Source organism: Salmo trutta, chromosome 14 (assembly GCF_901001165.1).
Source record: "Salmo trutta chromosome 14, fSalTru1.1, whole genome shotgun sequence".
NCBI lineage: Eukaryota > Metazoa > Chordata > Actinopteri > Salmoniformes > Salmonidae > Salmo > Salmo trutta.
Genome location: NC_042970.1, coordinates 4,577,911 through 4,601,675, shown reverse-complemented (window position 1 = coordinate 4,601,675; position 23,765 = coordinate 4,577,911). Strand labels below are relative to the sequence as shown.

The window sequence follows — 23,765 nt, the reverse complement described above, 5'->3', positions numbered from 1 at the left end:
AGGAGTTGTAGAGGAGGAAGTATTTTTCTCTGGGGTGAAGGAGTTTTAGAGGAGGAAGTATCTGTCTCTGTCTCTGGGGTGAAGGAGTTTTAGAGGAGGAAGTATCTGTCTCTGGGGTGAAGGAGTTGTAGAGGAGAATGACTGTTGTCTCTTCACTGTGGTGATGCACTTAACTGCCTCTTAGGTGAGAATATCAGTGATGACATCTCATGATCATCATATTTTAGTAGTCTGCACGGTCAAGGGGCTATAAATACTAAACAATAACAAAAACGCCATAACAGAAAATACATTTTATTTGGTAAAATAGGCCTATTCTTTTTTTTTTTCAAAAACGATTAGTATGCACAATTCATTTTTTTTTTTGGTCTCTATTTATCTCTTTACACTGGAGATGTTTTAAACCCTTTGAACAAGTTGCAGAAAGTTCAGCAGCACAACTTGAAGGAGCGGTTTATATCTTTTCATCAGTAGTGCTTACATGTACAGTACAACTAACTAGCTTCTGTTCTCGATAAAGAAAAGTAACATTCTATTGATCAATAACTGCAGGAAGAGACTGATGGAGACCTATTTGTAATAACTACAGAGAGCTCCAAAAAATATTGGGACAGTGACATTTTTTTAATTTTTTGTTTATGTTTTGATTCCAGCACGTGTAGACTGTCAGCTTTCATTTGAAGGTATTTATATCCATATCGCCTCAACCTTTTAGAAATTACACAATTTTTTGTACATTGTTCCACCCATTTTAGAGAATTGTCTGTTTGTTTTGGTTGTGTTTCAGATTATTTTGTGCCCAGTAGAAATTAATGTAAAAATAATGTATTGTGTCATTTTGGAGAAATGTATATTCTAAATAAGAATAGCATATGTTTTCTAAACTCTTCTACATTATATGTGGACGCTACCATGATAAGGGATAATCCTGAATGAATCATGAACAATGAGTGAGGAAGTTAGAAGGAAAATATCATGTACCCCCCCATTAAAAATACATTAATTAATAACCTCCCCGTTATTGTAATGGTGCGAGGTTAGCATGTCATGGGGAACCCCCTTCACCATGACATGCTAAGCTCTCACCATTACAATAATATTTATGCATAAAAATCGATGGATGTATTTGTGTTACAAAGACAAAACACTTTATGAATATCATATTAATGTTCTTCGGAAGACAGTATGTCTACAGATTAGCTAGCACATTGACATAATTTGTGTGTAGAGTACAGCTTCAGCTGTCTGACCTGAACGAGAAGGACATTTCTGTGTATATGGTCTATTTGCACAAATCTAAAGTTCTGTCTGTCTAAACCACACTGACCTGTACAGCTCTCTGTCTGTCTAAACCACACTGACCTGTACAGCTCTCTGTCTGTCTAACCACACTGACCTGTACAGCTCTCTGTCTGTCTAAACCACACTGACCTGTACAGCTCTCTGTCTGTCTAAACCACACTGACCTGTACAGCTCTCTGTCTGTCTAAACCACACTGACCTGTACAGCTCTCTGTCTGTCTAAACCACACTGACCTGTACAGCTCTCTGTCTGTCTAACCACACTGACCTGTACAGCTCTCTGTCTGTCTAACACACTGACCTGTACAGCTCTCTGTCTGTCTAACCACACTGATCTGTACAGCTCTCTGTCTGTCTAAACCACACTGACCTGTACAGCTCTCTGTCTGTCTAACCACACTGACCTGTACAGCTCTCTGTCTGTCTAACCACACTGACCTGTACAGCTCTCTGTCTGTCTAACACACTGACCTGTACAGCTCTCTGTCTGTCTAACCACACTGACCTGTACAGCTCTCTGTCTGTCTAACCACACTGACCTGTACAGCTCTCTGTCTGTCTAACCACACTGACCTGTACAGCTCTCTGTCTGTCTAAACCACACTGACCTGTACAGCTCTCTGTCTGTCTAACCACACTGACCTGTACAGCTCTCTGTCTGTCTAACCACACTGACCTGTACAGCTCTCTGTCTGTCTAAACCACACTGACCTGTACAGCTCTCTGTCTGTCTAACCACACTGACCTGTACAGCTCTCTAACCACACTGACCTGTACAGCTCTCTGTCTGTCTAACCACACTGACCTGTACAGCTCTCTGTCTGTCTAACCACACTGACCTGTACAGCTCTCTGTCTGTCTAACCACACTGACCTGTACAGCTCTCTGTCTGTCTAAACCACACTGACCTGTACAGCTCTCTGTCTGTCTAACCACACTGACCTGTACAGCTCTCTGTCTGTCTAACCACACTGACCTGTACAGCTCTCTGTCTGTCTAAACCACACTGGCCTGTACAGCTCTCTGTCTGTCTAACCACACTGACCTGTACAGCTCTCTAACCACACTGACCTGTACAGCTCTCTGTCTGTCTAACCACACTGACCTGTACAGCTCTCTGTCTGTCTAAACCACACTGACCTGTACAGCTCTCTGTCTGTCTAAACACACTGACCTGTACAGCTCTCTGTCTGTCTAACACACTGACCTGTACAGCTCTCTGTCTGTCTAAACCACACTGACCTGTACAGCTATCTGTCTGTCTAACCACACTGACCTGTACAGCTCTCTGTCTGTCTAAACCACACTGACCTGTACAGCTCTCTGTCTGTCTAACCACACTGACCTGTACAGCTCTCTGTCTGTCTAACCACACTGACCTGTACAGCTCTCTGTCTGTCTAAACCACACTGACCTGTACAGCTCTCTGTCTGTCTAACCACACTGACCTGTACAGCTCTCTGTCTGTCTAACCACACTGACCTGTACAGCTCTCTGTCTGTCTAACCACACTGACCTGTACAGCTCTCTGTCTGTCTAACCACACTGACCTGTACAGCTCTCTGTCTGTCTAACCACACTGACCTGTACAGCTCTCTGTCTGTCTAACCACACTGACCTGTACAGCTCTCTGTCTGTCTAACCACACTGACCTGTACAGCTCTCTGTCTGTCTAACCACACTGACCTGTACAGCTCTCTGTCTGTCTAACCACACTGACCTGTACAGCTCTCTGTCTGTCTACCACACTGACCTGTACAGCTCTCTGTCTGTCTAACCACACTGACCTGTACAGCTCTCTGTCTGTCTAAACCACACTGACCTGTACAGCTCTCTGTCTGTCTAACCACACTGACCTGTACAGCTCTCTGTCTGTCTAAACCACACTGACCTGTACAGCAATCTGTCTGTCTAACCACACTGACCTGTACAGCTCTCTGTCTGTCTAACCACACTGACCTGTACAGCTCTCTGTCTGTCTAACCACACTGACCTGTACAGCTCTCTGTCTGTCTAACCACTGTCATGACTGTCCTGATCAGGTCAGGGTACAGGAGACCACCACCCTACAGATTATCTCCCAAACCCCCAACAGAGGAGGAGAGATCTAGGGGTCTGAAGATGTGGGGGTTTTATGACACCTCATGCCCATAATACAGAGAAATTCCTTTGTCCTAACAATGGAGAACTGGCCTCAGAACCTTAAACATGCAATAAAGGGACTTTGGAACAATGGTTTCCGTCAGCCACAATGGTGGTTATGACGAAAAGTGGAATATTAAAATGTATGTAACTTTTGTATTTGTTTTTAAAGGTTAAGAGATGACGTTATTATGAAAACATTGTACCTTTAAGAGTTTTCCCAGTATATGCCTGATGTTTATACATTGTACGCTGTTTGGAAAATATCCAAATCAAACAGAATGTTTTGATAAAGATGAAATGTGAAGTTAGTGTCTAAAATCGGATTTTTAGCCAAATTAGCCTTGCCCCCTTTACTTGGTCCGCCCAGAGAATCGCCCTAAAGGCTGTTACACCCACTTCTGACCCGAGGGTATAAGACAGGAGAGTGAAGAATTAACATAGAAGACTATTGACCCCAAGCTGCAGCCAAGGTCTAACAAAGTCGATGAACCCCAAAACGAAACACAAGGTTGAAGACAAAGAAATATTTTTCTACACGAGCTACGGACGAGTAGCTGTGTCTAAGCGGGTGAATTCAAGCCGAACCACCCAGCCTCCACTCTCCATTGAATCGTGGTATCGACACCATTCGAGCCGAAGCTGTGAGCTCTGAGCTACAGAGCTGTCTGTCCTCAGAAGACCCCTTTCCGATCAAGGGTGAGGGATCAGACCACTTAGCCAAGAAGGACACTGACATCGTGAGGACAACCAGAGAGTTGCGCCGGAGAAGAAGTGCGTCATTTAGAAGCCTAAACGACCCACGCGGAGCTTCCCACCTGAGAACTACAACACGTAATTACATCATTGTATTCTGACCCATAAGAGCGGCAGTTCGGGGCAAGGCTAATTTTAAATAAGCATGGCTGACAAATGAACCCAAATGTATATTTCTCTCGTGTACTTCCTTTCTTTCTCTCTCTTTAAAATCCCCATTTTGGGTAACAAGCGCCATAGTGTGTTGGCCCGTTATACTAAGTCCTAATCAATAGCTAGACTGTGTTTTGTGTATGTGCATTTTTATCATCATTTTAGCTTGCTAGTAAATAAATAATCAACTAAGATTGGTGTGGTAAATTCAGTGGTAAAGCCCGGGTCCGTGCAGATTCCCGGATTATACGACTTTCAGATTATGAGACTGTAGAGGAAATTGATTAATTTAGCGACTGTTGTAATCGATATTCTGATATCCTTTGAGTTAATTTGGGAAATAGAAACTCAATCAAAACAATGTTCCCATGGTGCCCCAGGTTAATGAGTTAATAATTGCTTGATTCATTGCTTAATTCATTTAATCACGTAATTATAAACCGTTAATCATTCGATGAGCAACAGTCGTCACATTAACTAATACAACGTCACGACACCACACTGACCTGTACAGCTCTCTGTCTGTCTAACCACACTGACCTGTACAGCTCTCTGTCTGTCTAACCACACTGACCTGTACAGCTCTCTGTCTGTCTAAACCACACTGACCTGTACAGCTCTCTGTCTGTCTAACCACACTGACCTGTACAGCTCTCTGTCTGTCTAACCACACTGACCTGTACAGCTCTCTGTCTGTCTAACCACACTGACCTGTACAGCTCTCTGTCTGTCTAAACCACACTGACCTGTACAGCTCTCTGTCTGTCTAACCACACTGACCTGTACAGCTCTCTGTCTGTCTAACCACACTGACCTGTACAGCTCTCTGTCTGTCTAACCACACTGACCTGTACAGCTCTCTGTCTGTCTAACACACTGACCTGTACAGCTCTCTGTCTGTCTAACCACACTGACCTGTACAGCTCTCTGTCTGTCTAAACCACACTGACCTGTACAGCTCTCTGTCTGTCTAACCACACTGACCTGTACAGCTCTCTGTCTGTCTATACCACACTGACCTGTACAGCAATCTGTCTGTCTAACCACACTGACCTGTACAGCTCTCTGTCTGTCTAACCACACTGACCTGTACAGCTCTCTGTCTGTCTAACCACACTGACCTGTACAGCTCTCTGTCTGTCTAAACCACACTGACCTGTACAGCTCTCTGTCTGTCTAACCACACTGACCTGTACAGCTCTCTGTCTGTCTAACCACACTGACCTGTACAGCTCTCTGTCTAACCACACTGACCTGTACAGCTCTCTGTCTGTCTAAACCACACTGACCTGTACAGCTCTCTGTCTGTCTAACCACACTGACCTGTACAGCTCTCTGTCTGTCTAACCACACTGACCTGTACAGCTCTCTGTCTGTCTAAACCACACTGACCTGTACATCTCTCTGTCTGTCTAACCACACTGACCTGTACAGCTCTCTGTCTGTCTAACCACACTGACCTGTACAGCTCTCTGTCTGTCTAACACACTGACCTGTACAGCTCTCTGTCTGTCTAACCACACTGACCTGTACAGCTCTCTGTCTGTCTAAACCACACTGACCTGTACAGCTCTCTGTCTGTCTAACCACACTGACCTGTACAGCTCTCTGTCTGTCTAAACCACACTGACCTGTACAGCTCTCTGTCTGTCTAACACACTGACCTGTACAGCTCTCTGTCTGTCTAACCACACTGACCTGTACAGCTCTCTGGGTGAGGGTCTGTCTTTATATCTCCAGTGGGTGATGAAGTCCTGTCCATCTATGTAATGTATAACAGGTTATGGACATGTGCAGTCATGTGGCAGGAGGGGTGGAGTGCTTGACACTCCATCCTGGATATGACAGAGTGGATGACACTCCATCCTGGATATGACAGAGTGGATGACACTCCATCCTGGATATGACAGAGTGGATGACACTCCATCCTGGATATGACAGAGTGGATGACACTCCATCCTGGATATGACAGAGTGGATGACACTCCATCCTGGATATGACAGAGTGGATGACACTCCATCCTGGATATGACAGAGTGGATGACACTCTGAGTAGCCTACAGAGTAATATGAGAAGAATGTATTTGCTGAATTCATGTTGATATTGTAAACAGCGTTTTTATATCTTCCAACTGTAAGAGTTCCATGTGGAATAAACCATCATACTGTATAAGCAGTGTTCTGCTAATGTAACAATGTGCAAATATCACACCTGTTTTTAATATTTTATTGTTATTCACAGCCGATACAAATTCTGTACAGTGGCTTGCGAAAGTGTTCACCCCGCTTGGATTTTTTCCTATTTTGTTGCCTTACAACCTGGAATTAAAATAGATTTTTGGGGATTTTGTATAATTTGATTTACACAACATGCCTACCACTTTGAAGATTCAAAATAATTTTTATTGTGAAACAAACAAGAAATAAGACAAAAAAACCCTGAAAAGTTATGCACGCTCAAGTTATCACCCCCCCCCAAGTCATTACTTTGTAGAGCCACCTTTTGCAGCAAATACAGCTGCAAGTCTCTTGGTGTCACACCCTGATCTGTTTCACCTGTCCATGTGATTGTCTTCACTCCCCACCTGGTGTCGCCCATCTTCCCCATTATCTCCTGTGTATTTATACCTGTGTTCTCTGTCAGTCTGTTGCCAGTTCGTCTTGTTTGTTTGAGTCAACCAGCTTTTTGTGTCTAAGCGCCTGCTTTTTTTCTAGTCTCTCTTTTTTTTGCCCTCTCGGTGACCCTTGCCTGTCCTGACTCTGAGCCCGCCTGCCGACCTGTACCACTGCCTCTGGATTATTGACCTCTGCCTGCCGTGACATGTCTACTGCCTTTGTTGGAACATTAAACCATTGTTTATTCGACGTGGTCTGCATCTGCGTCTTCCCTTCATACCTGATACTTGGTATGTCTCTATAAGCTTGGCACATCTAGCCACTGGGATTTTTGCCCATTCTTCAAGACAAAACTGCTCCAGCTCCTTCAAGTTGGATGGGTTCCGCTGGTGTACAGCAATCTTTAAGTCATACCACAGATTCTCAATTGGATTGAGGTCTGGGCTTTGACTAGGCCATTCCAAGACATTTAAATGTTTCCCCTTAAAACACTCAAGTGTTGCTTTAGTAGTATGCTTAGGGTCATTGTCCTGCTGGAAGGTGAACCTACATCCCAGTCTCAAATTTCTGGAAGACTGAAACAGGTTTCCCTAAAGAATTTCCCTGTGTTTAGCGCCATACTTCAATTCTGACCAGTTTCCCAGTCCCTGCCGAGGAAAAACATTCCCACAACATGATGCTGCCACCACCATGCTTCACTGTGGGGATGGTGTTCTCGGAGTGATGAGAGGTGTTGGGTTTGTGCCAGACATAGCGTTTTCCTTGATAGCCAAAAAGCTCAATTTTTGTCTCATCTGACCAGAGTATCTTCTTCCTTATGTTTGGGGAGTCTCCCACATGCCTTTTGGCGAACACCAAACGTGTTTGCTTATTTTTCTCTTTAAGCAAGGGCTTTTTTCTGGACACTCTTCTGTAAAGCCCAGCTCTGTGGAGTGTATGGTTTAAACTGGTCCTATGGACAGATACTCCAATCTCCACTGTGGAGCTTAGCAGCTCCTTCAGGGTTATCTTTGGTCTATTTTTGTTGCCTCTCTGATTAATGCCCTCCTTGCCTGGTCTGTTCGTTTTGGTGTGTGGCCCTCTCTTAGCAGGTCTGTTGTGGTGCCATATTCTTCCCATTTATTTATAATGGATTTAATGGTGCTCCATGGGGCCATTCAGAACAGGTGTATGTATATATGTGTGTATATATATATATATATATATATATATATATATATATATATAGATCATGTGACACTAAGATTGCGCACAGGTGGACTTTATTTAACTAATTATGTGACTTCTGAAGGTAATTGGTTGCACCAGATCTTATTTAGGGGCGTCATAGCAAAGGGGTGAATACGTATGCACACACCACTTTTCCGATTAAAAAATAAAATAAAAAATATATAAAAATGTCTTCATTTCACCAATTTGGACTACTTTGTCTACACGAAATCCAAATAAACATTTATTTAAATTACAGGTTGCAATGCAACAAATTAGGAAAAACCTCAAGGGGGATGCATACTTTTGCAAGGCACTGTACCTATCAAAATGTTGTCCAGTGGTGCTGTGTCTGCCTTGACAAACATGTCAGTCGTCATATCTTCTTGTTTCGCTGCCAGACAAGGCTCCGCTGACAGCCAAGGCTCCGCTGACAGCCAGGTGTAGAAGTGGTAAGGATTCCCTCCATGGTGCTGTTGGGACAGCTTTATGTAGGCCCTAATAGTTTGTGGGCAACGGTTGTCACCGCTATAGTTCAATTCATGTATTGCTTACTGGTTTTGCTGGCATTAATCTAAAACAAATTGTTGAGATTGTCTCACCTAGATTTGCATGCTAAAACCACCACAGCTCATTGATATTATTGAAGTAAAAATAATATATATATAGTAGCAGTCAAAGGTTTTAGAACACCTCCTCATTCAAGGGTTTTTCTTTATTTTGTACTATTTTCTACATTGTAGAATTATAGTGAAGACATCAAAACTATGAAATAACACATATGGAATCATAGTTTGTCATAATTTGTTAAACACCAAAAAAGTGTTTAACAAATTAACATTTATTTTAAATTTGAGATTCTTCAAAGCAGCCACCCTTTGCCTTGATGACAGCTTTGCACACTCTTGGCATTCTCTCAACCAGCTTCACCTGGAATGATTTTCCAACAGTCTTGAAGGAGTTTTCACATAAGCTGAGAGGTTGTGGCTGCTTTTCCTTCCCTCTGCAGTCCAACTCATCTCAAACCATCTCAATTGGGTTGAGGTTGGGTGATTTGTGGAGGCCAGGACATCTGATTCACCATTCCATCACTCTCATTGGTCAAATAGCCCTTACACAGCCTGGAGGTGTGTTTTGGGTCATTTTCATGTTGAAAAACAAATGATAGTCCAACTAAGCGCAAACCAGATGGGAAGGCATCTCAATGCAGAATGTTGTGGAAGCCATGCTGGTTTAGTGTGCCTTGAGTTCTAAATGAGCAGGTTCTGAAAATAGGATCATTAGAAGAGATATTGAGCTACAATATGTTTTGAGGTCTCTGTGTCCTTCTCTTTTATTCCTTGTGCTGCACCGATCATACAAGGTCTAGAAAGTGTTTTATTCCTTGTGCTGCACCCTCATACAAGGTGTCAGTATTTTATTCCTCGTGCTGCACCCTCATACAAGGTGTCAGTATTTTAGTCCTCGTGCTACACCCTCATTCGAGGTGTTTTAAAGGGTTTTTTCAATAGTGATATTCATACTATTTCAGGCAGTGCCAGGGGGTATGTTGGTACCAGCAGACCTGTGTGTTGAAGTCTGTGTAATAGAGGACATTGTTTTTCTCAAATTATAAACATGGTATTTTCTCTACCTCCACTAAATCCAATCAATTCCTAAAACGTTTTTCTCCTCATATTGTGCCTCAGAGTCTTTGTCTGTGTCTGAAATGGCATACTATTCCCTAAATAGTGCTCGACTTTTGATCGGAGCCCTATAGGGAACAGCCATTTAGAACACAGCTTCCCTCTGTGGTCTTGTCTCTTCCACACAGTCAATAAGATATCCTGTGTAAACTTGCTTTGGATGTTGCATTCTCCAGGACGAGGGGGGAGCAGCAAACAACATTATCATGTCTTACGCTATCACCTTAGCTGCTGCCTGAATAACTCCACAAACAAACCAGAACTGTGTTGCCTGTCAATTAGGAACATTGTCAAATGACATCACTTCCTACAGTGTGAACATTGTCTGGTATTGGTGTTTGTATACTTCACAAATGAAAGACAATGTTGCAGCCCTATCAATGGTAGCAGTGGATTTATTTAACCAATATCGATGCTAAATATCTGACCAACAGTTCTCCTAAATATTGGACAAACTGTTTGGCTAAAACGTTTACCAACATTTCACCTAAATATTTCACCAACATTTTTGTAAAAGAGACCTCATCATGCTGTGGAAAATAGGTGTTCATCACATTGTTACTAAACTTACCATTGAATGTGACACTGCGGATGTACTTGAGCAGTTTCTTGCCCCCGGCCAAGTCCATATCGGGACAGATCCCAGAGACGTCGGGACACAGGTCTCTCTGCATGTTGTGAAGGGCGTGGGCCATGGCGTACACTGCATCGATCACAAACTGAACCTTCCCCTCTTGCTCATACTTAGAGTCCGTCCCAATCCGCTCCTGGCCTGCGGATGAAAAGAGGAGAATATTCAGGACATGTTTTGGGAAAGAGATATGGCTCTTAATGGTAATCACCTGGGTAAATACAAGACATTATTTTGCACACATTAATGAGGTGAACTAAAAAAAAAACTCATCTTTTTATATTTAGGAAAATAACACACTAACATTACATTCCACAGACATGGGTTGCCTTGCAACGATGCAAACCTTATTTAAATGAAAGGAATCCTGTATTCACTGTATTCACAATGTGTTGGTTTTTATTAACTTCAAAAGAGAGTCAAGGGGAGCCCTGTTAAATATGGCTAAACAAGAGAAAGGTACTGATACATTCTTACAGTGTATTATAATGCTTTCATGGATTACACCTCATCTTTAATCTGCTGTCTATATGGACAGGCTTCACGTTATATTCATGCTGTTTTCATCAAGCTGATAGAGTGGACCCATTGAATTAGACACAGTTTAATAGCCACTTTATTTCCCACAGTTACTTTTCAATCACCTTGGTTAATGTGGGAGAACTATATGAAAGCCAAGCCATTGTGTTTTTCCCGTTCAACGGTAGACACGTTATACTGAAATCAACATCTCGTATTGCATTGTCTGTCAGTGACTTGTACAATTACATTTTAGACACATAGCAGAAGCTCTTATCCAGAGCAATTTACGGTAGTGAATGCATACACTTCATAAATTTTTTTATTCGTACTGGTCCCCCACAGGAATCAAACACACAACCCTAGCGTTACAAACACCATGCTCTACCAACTGAGCCACATGGGACCACCAATTAACCAATAAGAATTTTTTGCTGGTTTTTCCATGGACATAATTTTGAGAAATAGTACATTACAAAAACGCATTTACATTGAATATGTCACAAGCAGACTTTTTATTTTTACCGTGACTATGATAATCTGATGATAATAATAATGATAATAATAATCAAAACAACAATTGGAAGAGTATTTTATTATCATTACGAGTGTTCTTGTCCTTCTTTCAAATGACTGACTGACATTCTGTTTACGCTGCGTCACGTTGATCACGTCACATTGTTGACAGGATTTCCGACAGGAAATCCTGTCAACAATGTTAACTAACTAATAACCAGACAACCTGTGGTGTTACATCATCATCTTACAAGACCACGAAGAGCAAAAGGGTCATTCCATTTATGATGAACATTATATAGATATCTCACATTTTGACTGAAGCAAAGTATCATTTCATTGTCAGTTTTAATTTATACAACTTTTCTAATTTATTCTCTGGTTTATTATGATACATTTTTACTTTTACACGTTCATCTGCATAATCCAAAATTATCACTTGAACTTTAATTAAGTAATCACTTAGAAAATGAAAACGAGGAAGCCACTGTAACCAGGTTTTTCCATCCAACCTTTTAACGCGAGTAAAGTACATGGCGGATTAAACATTTCATGGTGGTTCAGATGGAAAACCGAACATTTATAGGTAAACTTTACAAAATGTTGAGAAAGCAGAACACACCAGACGAGGTGGGATCTTTTTGGGTCACAGACAGACAGACAGACAGACAGACAGACAGACAGACAGACAGACAGACAGACAGACAGACAGACAGACAGACAGACAGACAGACAGACAGACAGAGACAGATGTTGTGTGGTCCTCCCACTACGACTCATTAGGAAACCAGTTTATTAGGCTACACGATTTTTTTACCGTTTATTTAACTAGGCAAGTCAGTTAAAACCTGCTAGGGTATAGGGGGCAGTATTGAGACTTTTTTGAAAAAAGATGTGCCCATTTTTAAATGCCTCCTACACCTACCCAGTAACTACAATATGCATATACTTATTATATATGGATAGAAAACACCCTAAAGTTTCAAAAACTGTTTGAATGGTGTCTGTGAGTATAACAGAACTCATTTGGCAGGCAAAACCCTGAGACAGATTCTGACAGGAAGTGGATACCTGATGTGTTGAATTGACTTTGAGCCTATGCCATTGAAAAACAAAGGGGGTGAGGTATATTCTGGCACTTCCTATTGCTTCCACAAGATGTCCCCAGCCTTTACAAAGTGTTTTGAGTGTTCTACAGTGAGATCTGACCGAATAAGAGCCATGGAACGTGATGGTCCATCATTCACCCTGGCGCGCGATTTGATGGTGGGTACTCTCATTCCGAAACGTTTTAAAAGAAAACCCAATGGTCCGCCTTGAATTTTATTCATGTTCTGGTTAAAAAAGGCCCTAATGATTTATGCGATACAACGTTTGACATGTTTGAACGAACGGAAATATATTTTTTCCGTTCTTGAAGTGAAGTGAAGTCCGGCTGGCTTAGATCATGCGCTACAACACGGAGGTTTTTCGACATAAATGATGAGCTTTTTTGAACAAAACTACATTCGTTATGGACCTGGGACTCTTTGGAAGTGACATCTGATGAAGAGAATCAAAGGTAATGGATTATTTATATAGTATTTTCGATTTTAGATTCCTCCAACATGGCGGTTAGTCTGTATCGCGATGCGTATTTTTCTGGAGCAGTGCTCAGATTATTGCAAAGTGTGATTTCCCAGTAAGGTTAATTTAAAATCTGACAAGTCCATTGCGTTCAAGAGATGTAAATCTATAATTCTTTGAATGACAATATAATATTTTAGCAATGTTTTCTAATATTAATTAATTATTTTGTCGTCATGACTTGACTGCCGGTATTGGAGGGAAACGATTTCCTGAACATCAACGCCATAGTAAAACACTGTTTTTAGATATAAATATGAACTTGATAGAACTAAAAATGCATGCATTGTCTAACAAAATGTCCTAGGAGTGTCATCTGATGGAGATTGTAAAAGGTTAGTGCATAATTTTAGCTGATTGTATGGTTTTGGTAAAGCCTGTCTTTGAATCGACAATGCATTGCACACAGCTATTGTCAATGTACTCTCCTAACATAACCTAACTTTATGCTTTCCCCGTAAAACCTTTTTGAAATCGGTAAACGTGGTTAGATTAAGAAGATGTTTATCTTTCAAAGGCTGTAAGTTAGTTGTATGTTTGAGAAATTTGAATTTGTACATTTATTTGGTTTCAAATTTGCCGCTCTTGAAATGCACCTGCTGTTGATAGGGTGCGCCACAGGTGGCACGCTAACGTCCCAGGTAGCCTCAAGAAGTTTTAAGAACAAATTCTTATTTACAATGACGACCTACACCGGCCAAACTCGGACGACGCTGGGCCAATTGTGCGCCGCCCTATGGGACTCCCAATCACGGCCGGTTGTGATGCATCCTGGAATCGAACCAGGGTGTCTGTAGTAACGCCCCAAAAAGCACTGAGATGCATTGCTTTAGACCGCTGCACCACTCAGGAGCCCAAGTGGAATAAATTATGATGAACTTCACAGGGTGAAAGGTCATGAACCTGACACTCCTTTCAATAAATATCCATGGTCTTATTCTGGTGACGTGATCATCGACCAAATAAAAAGAATTGTCTATAATTGTCCATAATAATTTCAACATGTACTGTAGGCTATACCCGCACAGTATCTGCAAGCTGTTAGCTGCTAGTGCACCTGCCAATAACAGAGTGAACACATTCACTATATAACGCCGTTTTGGTTGTTGTTCTGAGAAAACCATCAATAGAGTTGAATACGCAAAGGAAACCCATTTACTTCGGCACATGGGAATTGAACTTCATCACACACTGCCTCTTATCCACAACTGGTATATTTGATGGAAACACATTTCCGGTGGGAAAATGTAGATTTTAGAATATTCACATGCAAATCTGTCACCAATTGGATGGAAACCTAGCTTTTGGAGAGGGTGAAAGTTCACGAGCTCCAAAATCTGTCATTGCCGAAATTGACAATTCCAGAGAAAAATGTAGAATACCAACAACAGAGTCAGGAAAGAAGCTGAAATGGCTGGATCTGTATTCAGCATTGGCTTGTTTTGGCATACACACACACGCACGCACATGCGCACGCGCGCACGCACGCACGCACGCACGCACACACACACACACACACACACACACACACACACACACACACACACACACACACACACACACACACACACACACACACACACACACCTATGTGGCCATGCACACAGCTACAGATGTAGGATAGTCATTTGATCACCCTGTTGCAAGAAAACTTTCCTGCACCCAATTGTTTTTTTACATTTGAGGTTTAAAAGGGCTTCTAAAGTTTTGTAATTTCCACTTTGAAATCCCAGGTTGATGGCAACTTAATTGGAGAGGACGAGCTCGTGGTAATGGCTGGAGCTGAATTAGTGGAATGGTATCAAATACCTCAAACACATGGTTTCAATGAGTTTGAGGCCATTCCTTTTAATCCTTTCCAGCCGTTATTAAAAGCTGTCCTCCCCTCAGAAGCCTCCACTGATTGAAAATTCAGACTGGATTTTCACTTATGAAAAATGTACATTAATTATAAGCAACATAATAACTCACATGTCCGGTTGCTGCAGGATTATATTTCTGCTGAAGAAAACTGTAAGAGGGAGTGTTGAGAGACAGCAACCCAAATGTCTCTATGCCAATATCTTACAACTCCAGATTTCTTGCAAATACCCAACAGGGCTTTCAACGTTAATTACTCACCTTGTTTCTCAGACGAGATGATAACAATACAATAAAACAAAATGAACGCTGAGAAAACACAATCTCACGCTGGTAAAAAAAAATCCATTGGTACAGTACATAGACAAATTATCATTATATACACCCCATCAAACATGATCATTTAGCAGACGCTCTTATCCAGAGCGATTTACAGTAGTGAATGCATACATTTCATACATTTTTTTTTTTTACGTACTTGTCCCCCGTGGGAATTGAACCCAAAACCCTAGTGTTAAAAAACACCATGCTCTACCAACTGAGCCACACGGGACCACATTTACCCTATCAAACACTTAGATATTATCATTTACCCTATCAAACACTTATATATTATCATCATTTACCCTATCAAACACTTATATATTATCATTATATACCCTATCAAACACATAGACATGATAATTTTATACCCTATCAAACACATATACACTATCGTTCAAAAGTTTGGGGTCACTTAGAAATGTCCTTGTTTTTAAAAGAAAAGCCCATTTTTGGTCCATTAAAATAACATCAAATTGATCAGAAATACAGTGTAGACATTGTTATTAATGTAATAAATGACTATTGTAGCTGGAAACGGCAGATTTTTAATGGAGCATCTACATAGGCGTACAGAGGTCCATTAACAATATAATATGGTTGACCAGAAGAAGAAAACATATATATGGTTATTCAGAAGGATCGACAAAAGAACCATTCGCCCTGAAGGTTCTGTAAAGAATCATAAAAAGGGTTCAGTTTAGCTCTGTAAAGGGTTGTAACCATATACAACCTTTTTGTAACGATTCTTTATAGAACCTTAAAGGAGTGTTCTTTATAGAACCATACAGGTTCCATTTAGAACAGTATGAGCATGGTTCTGTATAGAACCTTCCAGAAAGAGATCTACACTGAACAAAATTATAAACACAACATGTAAAGTGTTGATCTCATGTTTCATGAGCTGAAATACAACATCCCAGAAATGTTCCATACGTACAAAAAAATCTTGTTTGTCTAAAATATTGTGTGCACATTTGTTTACATCCCTGTTTGTGAGCATTTCACATTTACCAAGATAATCCATCCACCTGACATGTGTGGCATATCAAGAAGCTGATTAAACAGCATGATCATTACACAGGTGCACCTTGTGCTGGGGGTCAACAAAAGGCGACGCTAAAATGTACAGTTTTGTCACACAACACAATGCCACAGATGTCTCAAGTTTTGAAGGAATGTATAATCGGCATGCTGATTGCAGGAATGTCCACCAGAGCTATTGCCAGAAAATATTGCTATCCAATTTTCTACCATAAGCCGCCTCCAATCGGCTTCACAACCGCATATCATGTGTATGGCGTCGTGTGGGCGAGTGGTTTGCTGATATCAATGTTGTGAACAAAATGCCCCATAGTGGTGGTGGGGTTATGGTATGGGCAGGCATAAGCTACGGACCCTGAACACAATTGCATTGTATCAAAGGCAATTGGAATGTACAAAGATACATTGATAGTGGCCTGTGGAATGTTATGCCACTGTTGTCGTCACAACATTCCACAGGCCACAATCAACAGCCTAATTAACATTATGCAAAGGAGATGTGTCGCGCTGCAGGAGGCAAATGGTGGTCACACCAGATACTGACTGGTTTCCTGATCCCTACTTAAAAAAATAAAGAAGATAAGCATATCTGTATTCCCAGTCATATGAAATCCTTAGATTAGGGCCTAATGAATTCAATTGAATGATTTTCTTATATGAACTGTAAAATCAGTAAAATCAGTAAAATCTTTTATTTATTTTTTTGTTCACTATATACGGGTTCCGCTACGGTCAAATAACTGTTTAGAACCTTTTTCTGGTGTGTACCCTACCAAACACATATATAACCTATCAAACAAACTAATTTCACATTAGACAAGGGGCATTGAAATCTCTGTCACACTTCCTCTGCTCTCTCAGGACTGTATTCTCTCTTTCTGTGTCTTCGTTTCTCCCTCCCTCTCTCTCTCTCTCTCTCTCTCTCTTCCTCCCCTCTCTCTCTCCCTCACCTCTCTCTCCCTCACATCTCTCTCTCCCTCACATCTCTCTCTCCCTCACATCTCTCTCCCTCACATCTCTCTCCCTCCTCTCTCGCTCCTTCCTCTCTCTCCCTCTCTCTCTCTCTCCCTCTACTCTCTTTCTCCATCCCCTCTCTCCCTCTCTCTCTCTCTCCCTTTTTAATTTTTGTTCCTCTCTTATCTCTCTCTCTATCTCTCTCTTTTCTCTATCTTCTCTCTGTGCCTAGAGCTCTCTCTCTCTCTCACACACTGCATCATGGTAGCATAGTCTATATCAGAGTAGAATACATCCGTTGCTGCTGAATGTTCACATAGATCCTGTGAGACAAAGATAAACACACAATGTCCAGATCAACAGTGTATATGATGGTGATGTATAGAAGGATGTGGGAGACTTGGATGAGGCTAAATGGGGTCAAAAGCGGCAGTTCTCCACCATATTCTCCTGGAACCCAATCGCCATGCAATATGGTAACCGACTGCCTTTCATTTTCAGATCATACACAAAAATTATGTTATTTAGCCTCTCAAACATGGTATAGTGCAATTGATGTTAATTGATGTTAATACGTCAGCTGTTAAGCCTCAAGCAAGCTATCAAATCAAATGTATTGGTCACATACAAGTGATTAGCATATGTTATTGTGAGTGTAGCTAAATGCTTGTGCTTCTATGTACATATGAGATGGCTGATGTAATATTTACAATCAATTAAAGTGAATAAGACACCGTAGAATAGTATAGAATACAATTTATACATTATTAAAGTGGCAAATGATCCATTTCTAAAAGTGGCTAGTGATTCCTAATCTATGTCTATAGGCAGACGCCTCTGATGTGCTGGTGATGGCTGTTTAACAGTCTGATTGCCTTGAGATAGAAGATGTTTTTAAGTCCCGATAGGTTATTTTTCTGCTACCACACTCCCAGAGCCCTCAGCTCCTCCCTGTAGGCTCCCGTCTCATCATTGTTGGTAATCAGGTCTACTACTGTTTTGTCGTCTGCTAACTTGATGATTGAGTTGGAAGCGTGCTTGGCCACGCAGTCATGGGTGAACAGGGAGTACAAGAGGGGGCTGAGCATGCACCCTTGAGGTGCCCCAGTGTTGAGGATCAGCGAGGAGGAGGTGTTGTTTCCTACCTTCACCACCTGGGGGCGACCCGTCAGGAGGTCCAGGACCCAGTTGCACAGGGCAGGGTTCAGACCCAGCCCCTCGAGCTTGATGATGAGCTTAGAGGGTACTATGGTGTTGAATGCTGAGCTGTAGTCAATGAACAGCATTCTTACATAGGTATTCCTCTTGTCCAGATGGGTTAGGTCAGTGGGCAGTGTGATTGCGTCATCTGTGGATCTATTGGGGCGGTAAGCAAATTGAATTGGGTCTAGGGTGTCAGGTAAGGTGGAGGTGATATGATCCTTGACTTGTCTCTTAAAGCACTTTATGATGACAGAGGTGAGTGCTAAGGGGTGATAGTCAATTATTTCAATTGCCTTTTCTTTCTTAGGTACAGGGACAATGTTGGCCATCTTGAAGCATGTGGGGACAGCAGACTGAGATAGAGAGAGACCGAATATATCTATAAACACACCAGCCAGCTGGTGTCCACATGCTCTGAGGACGCGGCTAGGGATACCATCTTGCGAGGGTTAACACGCTTAAATGTCTTACTCACGTCGGCCACGGAGAAAGGAGAGCCCACAGTCCCTGACAGTGGGCCACGTCGGTGGCACTGTATTATCCTCAAAGCGGGCGAAGAAGGTGTTCAGCCTGTCCGGAAACAAGACCTTGGTGTCAACGACGTGGCTGGTTTTCCTTTTATAATCCGTGATTGTCTGTAGACCCTGCCACATACGTCTCGTGTCTGAGCCATTGAACTGGGACTCAACTTTGTCCCCATACTGACATTTAGCCTGCTTGGTTGCATTGCGGAGGGAATAACTACACTCTTTGTGTTCTTCCATATTCCCAGTCTTCTTGTCCTGGTTAAATGAGGGGGTTTGTGCTTTCAGTTTTGAGCGAATGCTCCCATCTATCCACGTTTTTTTGGTTGGGGTAGGTTGTAATCGTCACAGTGGGTATAACATCTCTTGTACACTTCCTAATAAACTCATTCACTGTAATCAATATTATTTTCTGAAGCTATTCTGTATAGTGGAGTTGATGTTAACATGTCAGCTGTATAGCCTCTCAAACACGGTATTAAACATGATGTTAACATGTCAGCGGTATAGCCTCTCAAACACGATATTAAACATGATGTTAATACCGTGTTGAGTGTCATTGCTGAACAGTGCAGCTAGAAATGCCAATGCTACCAGATTAGTTATTTTATCATAGAAGAATGCACAGACCAACAACAAGTAAAAGACATTCGCGGCAGCTTCCCTGAAACAATGCATTGGAAGACTTTGCTTAGAACATGGTGAGAGGACATTTTTTCATATATACGCAGTGACAGTTTAGACCTATAACTGTGTAATTGGTAATTGTAGAGGTTGCATTGGGAATGCAGTACCTATTGTTTCAGTGCTGCTCGTAAAACCACCAAACAGAGGGTCTGGGTTAGCCATAATAGATCTATTACCACTGCTGGGCAGCTATGTACAAAAGCTTATTGATGGCCTCTTTTCTTTTTTTTCCCATGGCAGCAATAATCTTCCAGGCGGGAAATGTGAAGAGAAAAAAAACAGTACAGAAGACAAAACCATGGGTACATCGCAAACGGAAATCTATTCCCTATAGAGTAGACTACTTTTGACCAGATCCCTATAGGGAAAAAGCTGCCATTTCAGACGCAGCCAGTAAAAGTTTGGTCTAGGTTGAGTGAACCTTGGGGGGGGCACAAGGAGAGGATGGCATCGTCCTATAAATCCCATCCTAATCATCTCATTATGTCTCGTTAAAGAGAGACACGGCGCTAGCAGCTAACGAGCCAAGCGTGTAATAACCCAACAGAGAGGAGGAGGGCTGGTACTTAATGTAGGACAGGACATGAAAATAACAGCTCAGGTATATTAGTAATATAAGGGGCAAGCCTTTCCCACCTGGTGGTCCACTGACTGACTGTATAGTTTCCTTTCAAATCAAACGGATGACCTCAATCTCCCCTTCCCTCACTGGTAACACTCCCCTCCTTCACTGGAGAAACAAGACCCCGGTCCCCCCACGGATAACACCAGGACACTATCTCCTCTCCCTCCCTGCCATCCTACCCCTATCTCCCCTCCATCACTCCCTCCCCTCCTTCCCTATTAGGAACCCAGAACCTCTACTGCACTCCATTATAATGTTATCCTTAACAGCAGCATATGCTTCCCCTAATGTCATCAAATAATGTCTCTTGATGTGTAAATTAGCCTCGTAGATAGTAGAAATATCTTAGCTGCACTTCCTAACCTCCTGCCAAATGTATGACCATATGAGAGAGACACATATTTCCCTCAAATTACACAGACTGGGGAAGGGAACCAAAAAATATTTGCAGTATTGAAGGTCCCGAACAACACAGAGTGGCCTCCATCATTCTTAAACGGAAGAAGTTTGCAACCACCACAATTCTTCCTAGAGCCTAACGCCCGGCCAAACTGAGGGGGAGATGGGCCTTGGTCAGGGAGATGACCAAGTACCGGATGGTCATACTAACAGAGCTCCAGAGTTCCTCTGTGGACTTCCAGAAGGTCAACCACAGAAGCCACTCCTCAGTAAATGGAACATGACAAGCTGCTCTCAGACCATGAGTAACAAGATTCTCTGGTCTGACGAAACCAAGATTGAACTCATGCATCACATCTGGATAAAACCTGGCACCATCCCTACGCAGGAGTGGCTTTGGGACAGCCAGAGTGGCCCAGCCAGAGTCCAGACTTTAACCCGATCTAACATCTCTGGAGAGACCTGAAAATAGCTGTGCAGCGACGCTGTGCAGTGATGCTCCCCATGAAACCTGACACAGTTTGAGAGAATCTGCAGAGAATAATGGGAGAAACTCCACAAACACAGGAGTGCCAAGCTTCTGGTTGGGATATGTGCAGTACCAGTCAAAAGTTTGGACACACCTAGTCATTCAAGGGTTTTTGATCATTTTTATTATTTTCTACATTGTAGAATAATAGTGAAGACATCAAAACTATGAAATGACCCATATGGAATCATTTAGTAACCAAAACATTGTTAAACAAATCAAAATATATTTTATATTTGAGATTCTTCAAAGCAGCCACCATTTTCCTTGATGACAGCTTTGCCCACTCTTGCTGTTCTCTCAACCAGCTTCACCTGGAATACTTTTCCAACAGTCTTGAAGGAGTTCTCACATAAGATGAACACTTATTGGATGCTTTTCCTTCACTCTGCGGTCCAACTCTTCCCAAACCATCTCAATTGGGTTGAGGTTGGGGGATTGTGGAGGCCAGGTCATCTGATGCAGCACTACATCACTCTGAAATAGCCCTTACACAGCCTGGAGGTGTGTTTTGGGTCATTGTCCTGTTGAAAAACAAATGCTAGTCCCAATAAGTGCAAACCAGATGGGATGGCATATCGCTGCAGAATGCTGTGGTAGCGATGATGGGTAAGTGTGCCTTGAATTCTAAATAAATCACTGACAGTGTCACCAGCAAAGCACCCCCACACCATCACACCTCCTCCATGCTTCACGGAGGGAACCACACATCCGGAGATCATCCGTTCACCTACTCTGCATCTCACAAAGACACGGCGGTTGGAACCAAAAATCTCTAATTTGGACTCATCAGACCAAAGGACCGATTTCCACCAGTCTAATGTCCGTTGCTAGTGTTTCTTGGCCCAAGCAAGTCTGTTCTTCTTATTGGTGTCCTTTAGTAGTGGTTTCTTTGCAGCAATTCGACCAAGAATGCCTGATTCACACAGTCTCCTCTGAACAGTTGATGTTGAGATGTGTCTGTAACTTGAACTCTGTAAAGAATTTATTTGGGTTACCATTTCTGAGGCTAGTAACTCTAATGAACTCTGGGTCTTCCTTTCTTGTGGCGGTCCTCATGAAAGCCAGTTTCATCATAGCGCTTGATGGTTGTTGCAACTGCACTTGAAGAAACTTTGAAAAAGTTCTTGAAATTTTCCAGATTGACTGACCTTCATGTCTTAAAGTAATGATGGACTGTCATTTCTCTTTGCTTATTTGAGCTGTTCTTGACGTAATATGGACTTGGTATTTTACTAAATAGGGATATCTTCTGTATACAAACACTACTTTATCTCACAACACAACTGATTGGCTCAAAAGCATTAATAAGGAAAGAAATTCCACAAATTAACTTTTAACAAGGCAGACATGTTAATTGAAATGCATTACAGGTGACTACCTAATGAAGCTGGTTGCGAGAATCAAATCAAAGTTTATTTGTCACCTGCGCCGAATACAACAGGTGTAGACCTTACAGTGAAATGCTTACTTACAGGCTCTAACCAACAGTGCAAAAAAGGTATTAGATGAACAATAGGTAAGTAAATAAATAAAAACAACAGTAAAAAGAGAGTGAAAAATAACAGTAGCGAGGCTATATGCAGTAGCGAGGCTATAACAGTAGCGAAGCTATATACAGTAGCGAGGCTATAACAGTAGCGAGGCTATAAAAGTAGCGAGGCTATATACAGGCACCGGTTAGTCAGGCTGATTGAGGTAGTATGTACATGTAGATATGGTTAAAGTGACTATGCATATATGATGAACAGAGAGTAGCAGTAGCGTAAAAGAGGGGTTGGCAGGTGGTGGCGGGACACAATGCAGAAAGCCTGGTAAGCCAATGTGCGGGGACACTGGTTGGTCAGGCCAATTGAGGTAGCATGTTCATGAATGTAGAGTTAAAGTGACTATGCATATATGATAAACAGAGAGCAACAGCAGCATAAAAGAGGGGTTGGGGGGGGCACACAATGCAAATAGTCCGGGTAGCCATTTGATTACCTGTTCAGGAGTCTATTGGCTTGGGGGTAAAAAACTGTTGAGAAGCCTTTTTGTCCTACACTTTGCACTCCGATACCGCTTGCCATGCGGTAGATGAGAGAACAGTCTATGACTGGGGTGGCTGGGCTCTTTGACAATTTTTAGGGCCTTCCTCTGACACCGCTCGGTGTAGAGGTCCTGGATGGCAGGCAGCTTAGCCCCAGTGATGTACTGGGCCGTACGCACTACCCTCGGTAGTGCCTTGCAATCAGAGGCTGAGCAACTGCCGTACCAGGCTGTGATGCTCTCGATGTTGCGACTGTAGAACCCTTTGAAGATCTGATGACCCATGCCATATGTTTTTAGTTTCCTGTGGGGAAATAGGTTTTGTCGTGCCCTCTTCACGACTGTCTTGGTGTGTTTGGACCATTCTAGGTTGTTGGTGATGTGAACACCAAGGAACTTGAAGCTCTCAACCTGCTCCATTACAGCCCAACAGATGA

The 23,765-nt window shown here is 42.2% G+C and overlaps 1 protein-coding gene across 1 annotated transcript in view; it reads right to left on the bottom strand.

The window, feature by feature from the left end:
• The window catches only part of LOC115207272 (metabotropic glutamate receptor 7-like), a 361,353-nt gene that overhangs the window by 129,095 nt on the left and 208,493 nt on the right, over positions 1 to 23,765 (bottom strand). Inside the window, exon 6 of the mRNA XM_029774252.1 lies at positions 10,434 to 10,634. Within this exon, the coding sequence (XP_029630112.1) occupies positions 10,434 to 10,634 (201 nt within the window). The remainder of the gene's footprint in view (positions 1 to 10,433; positions 10,635 to 23,765) is intronic.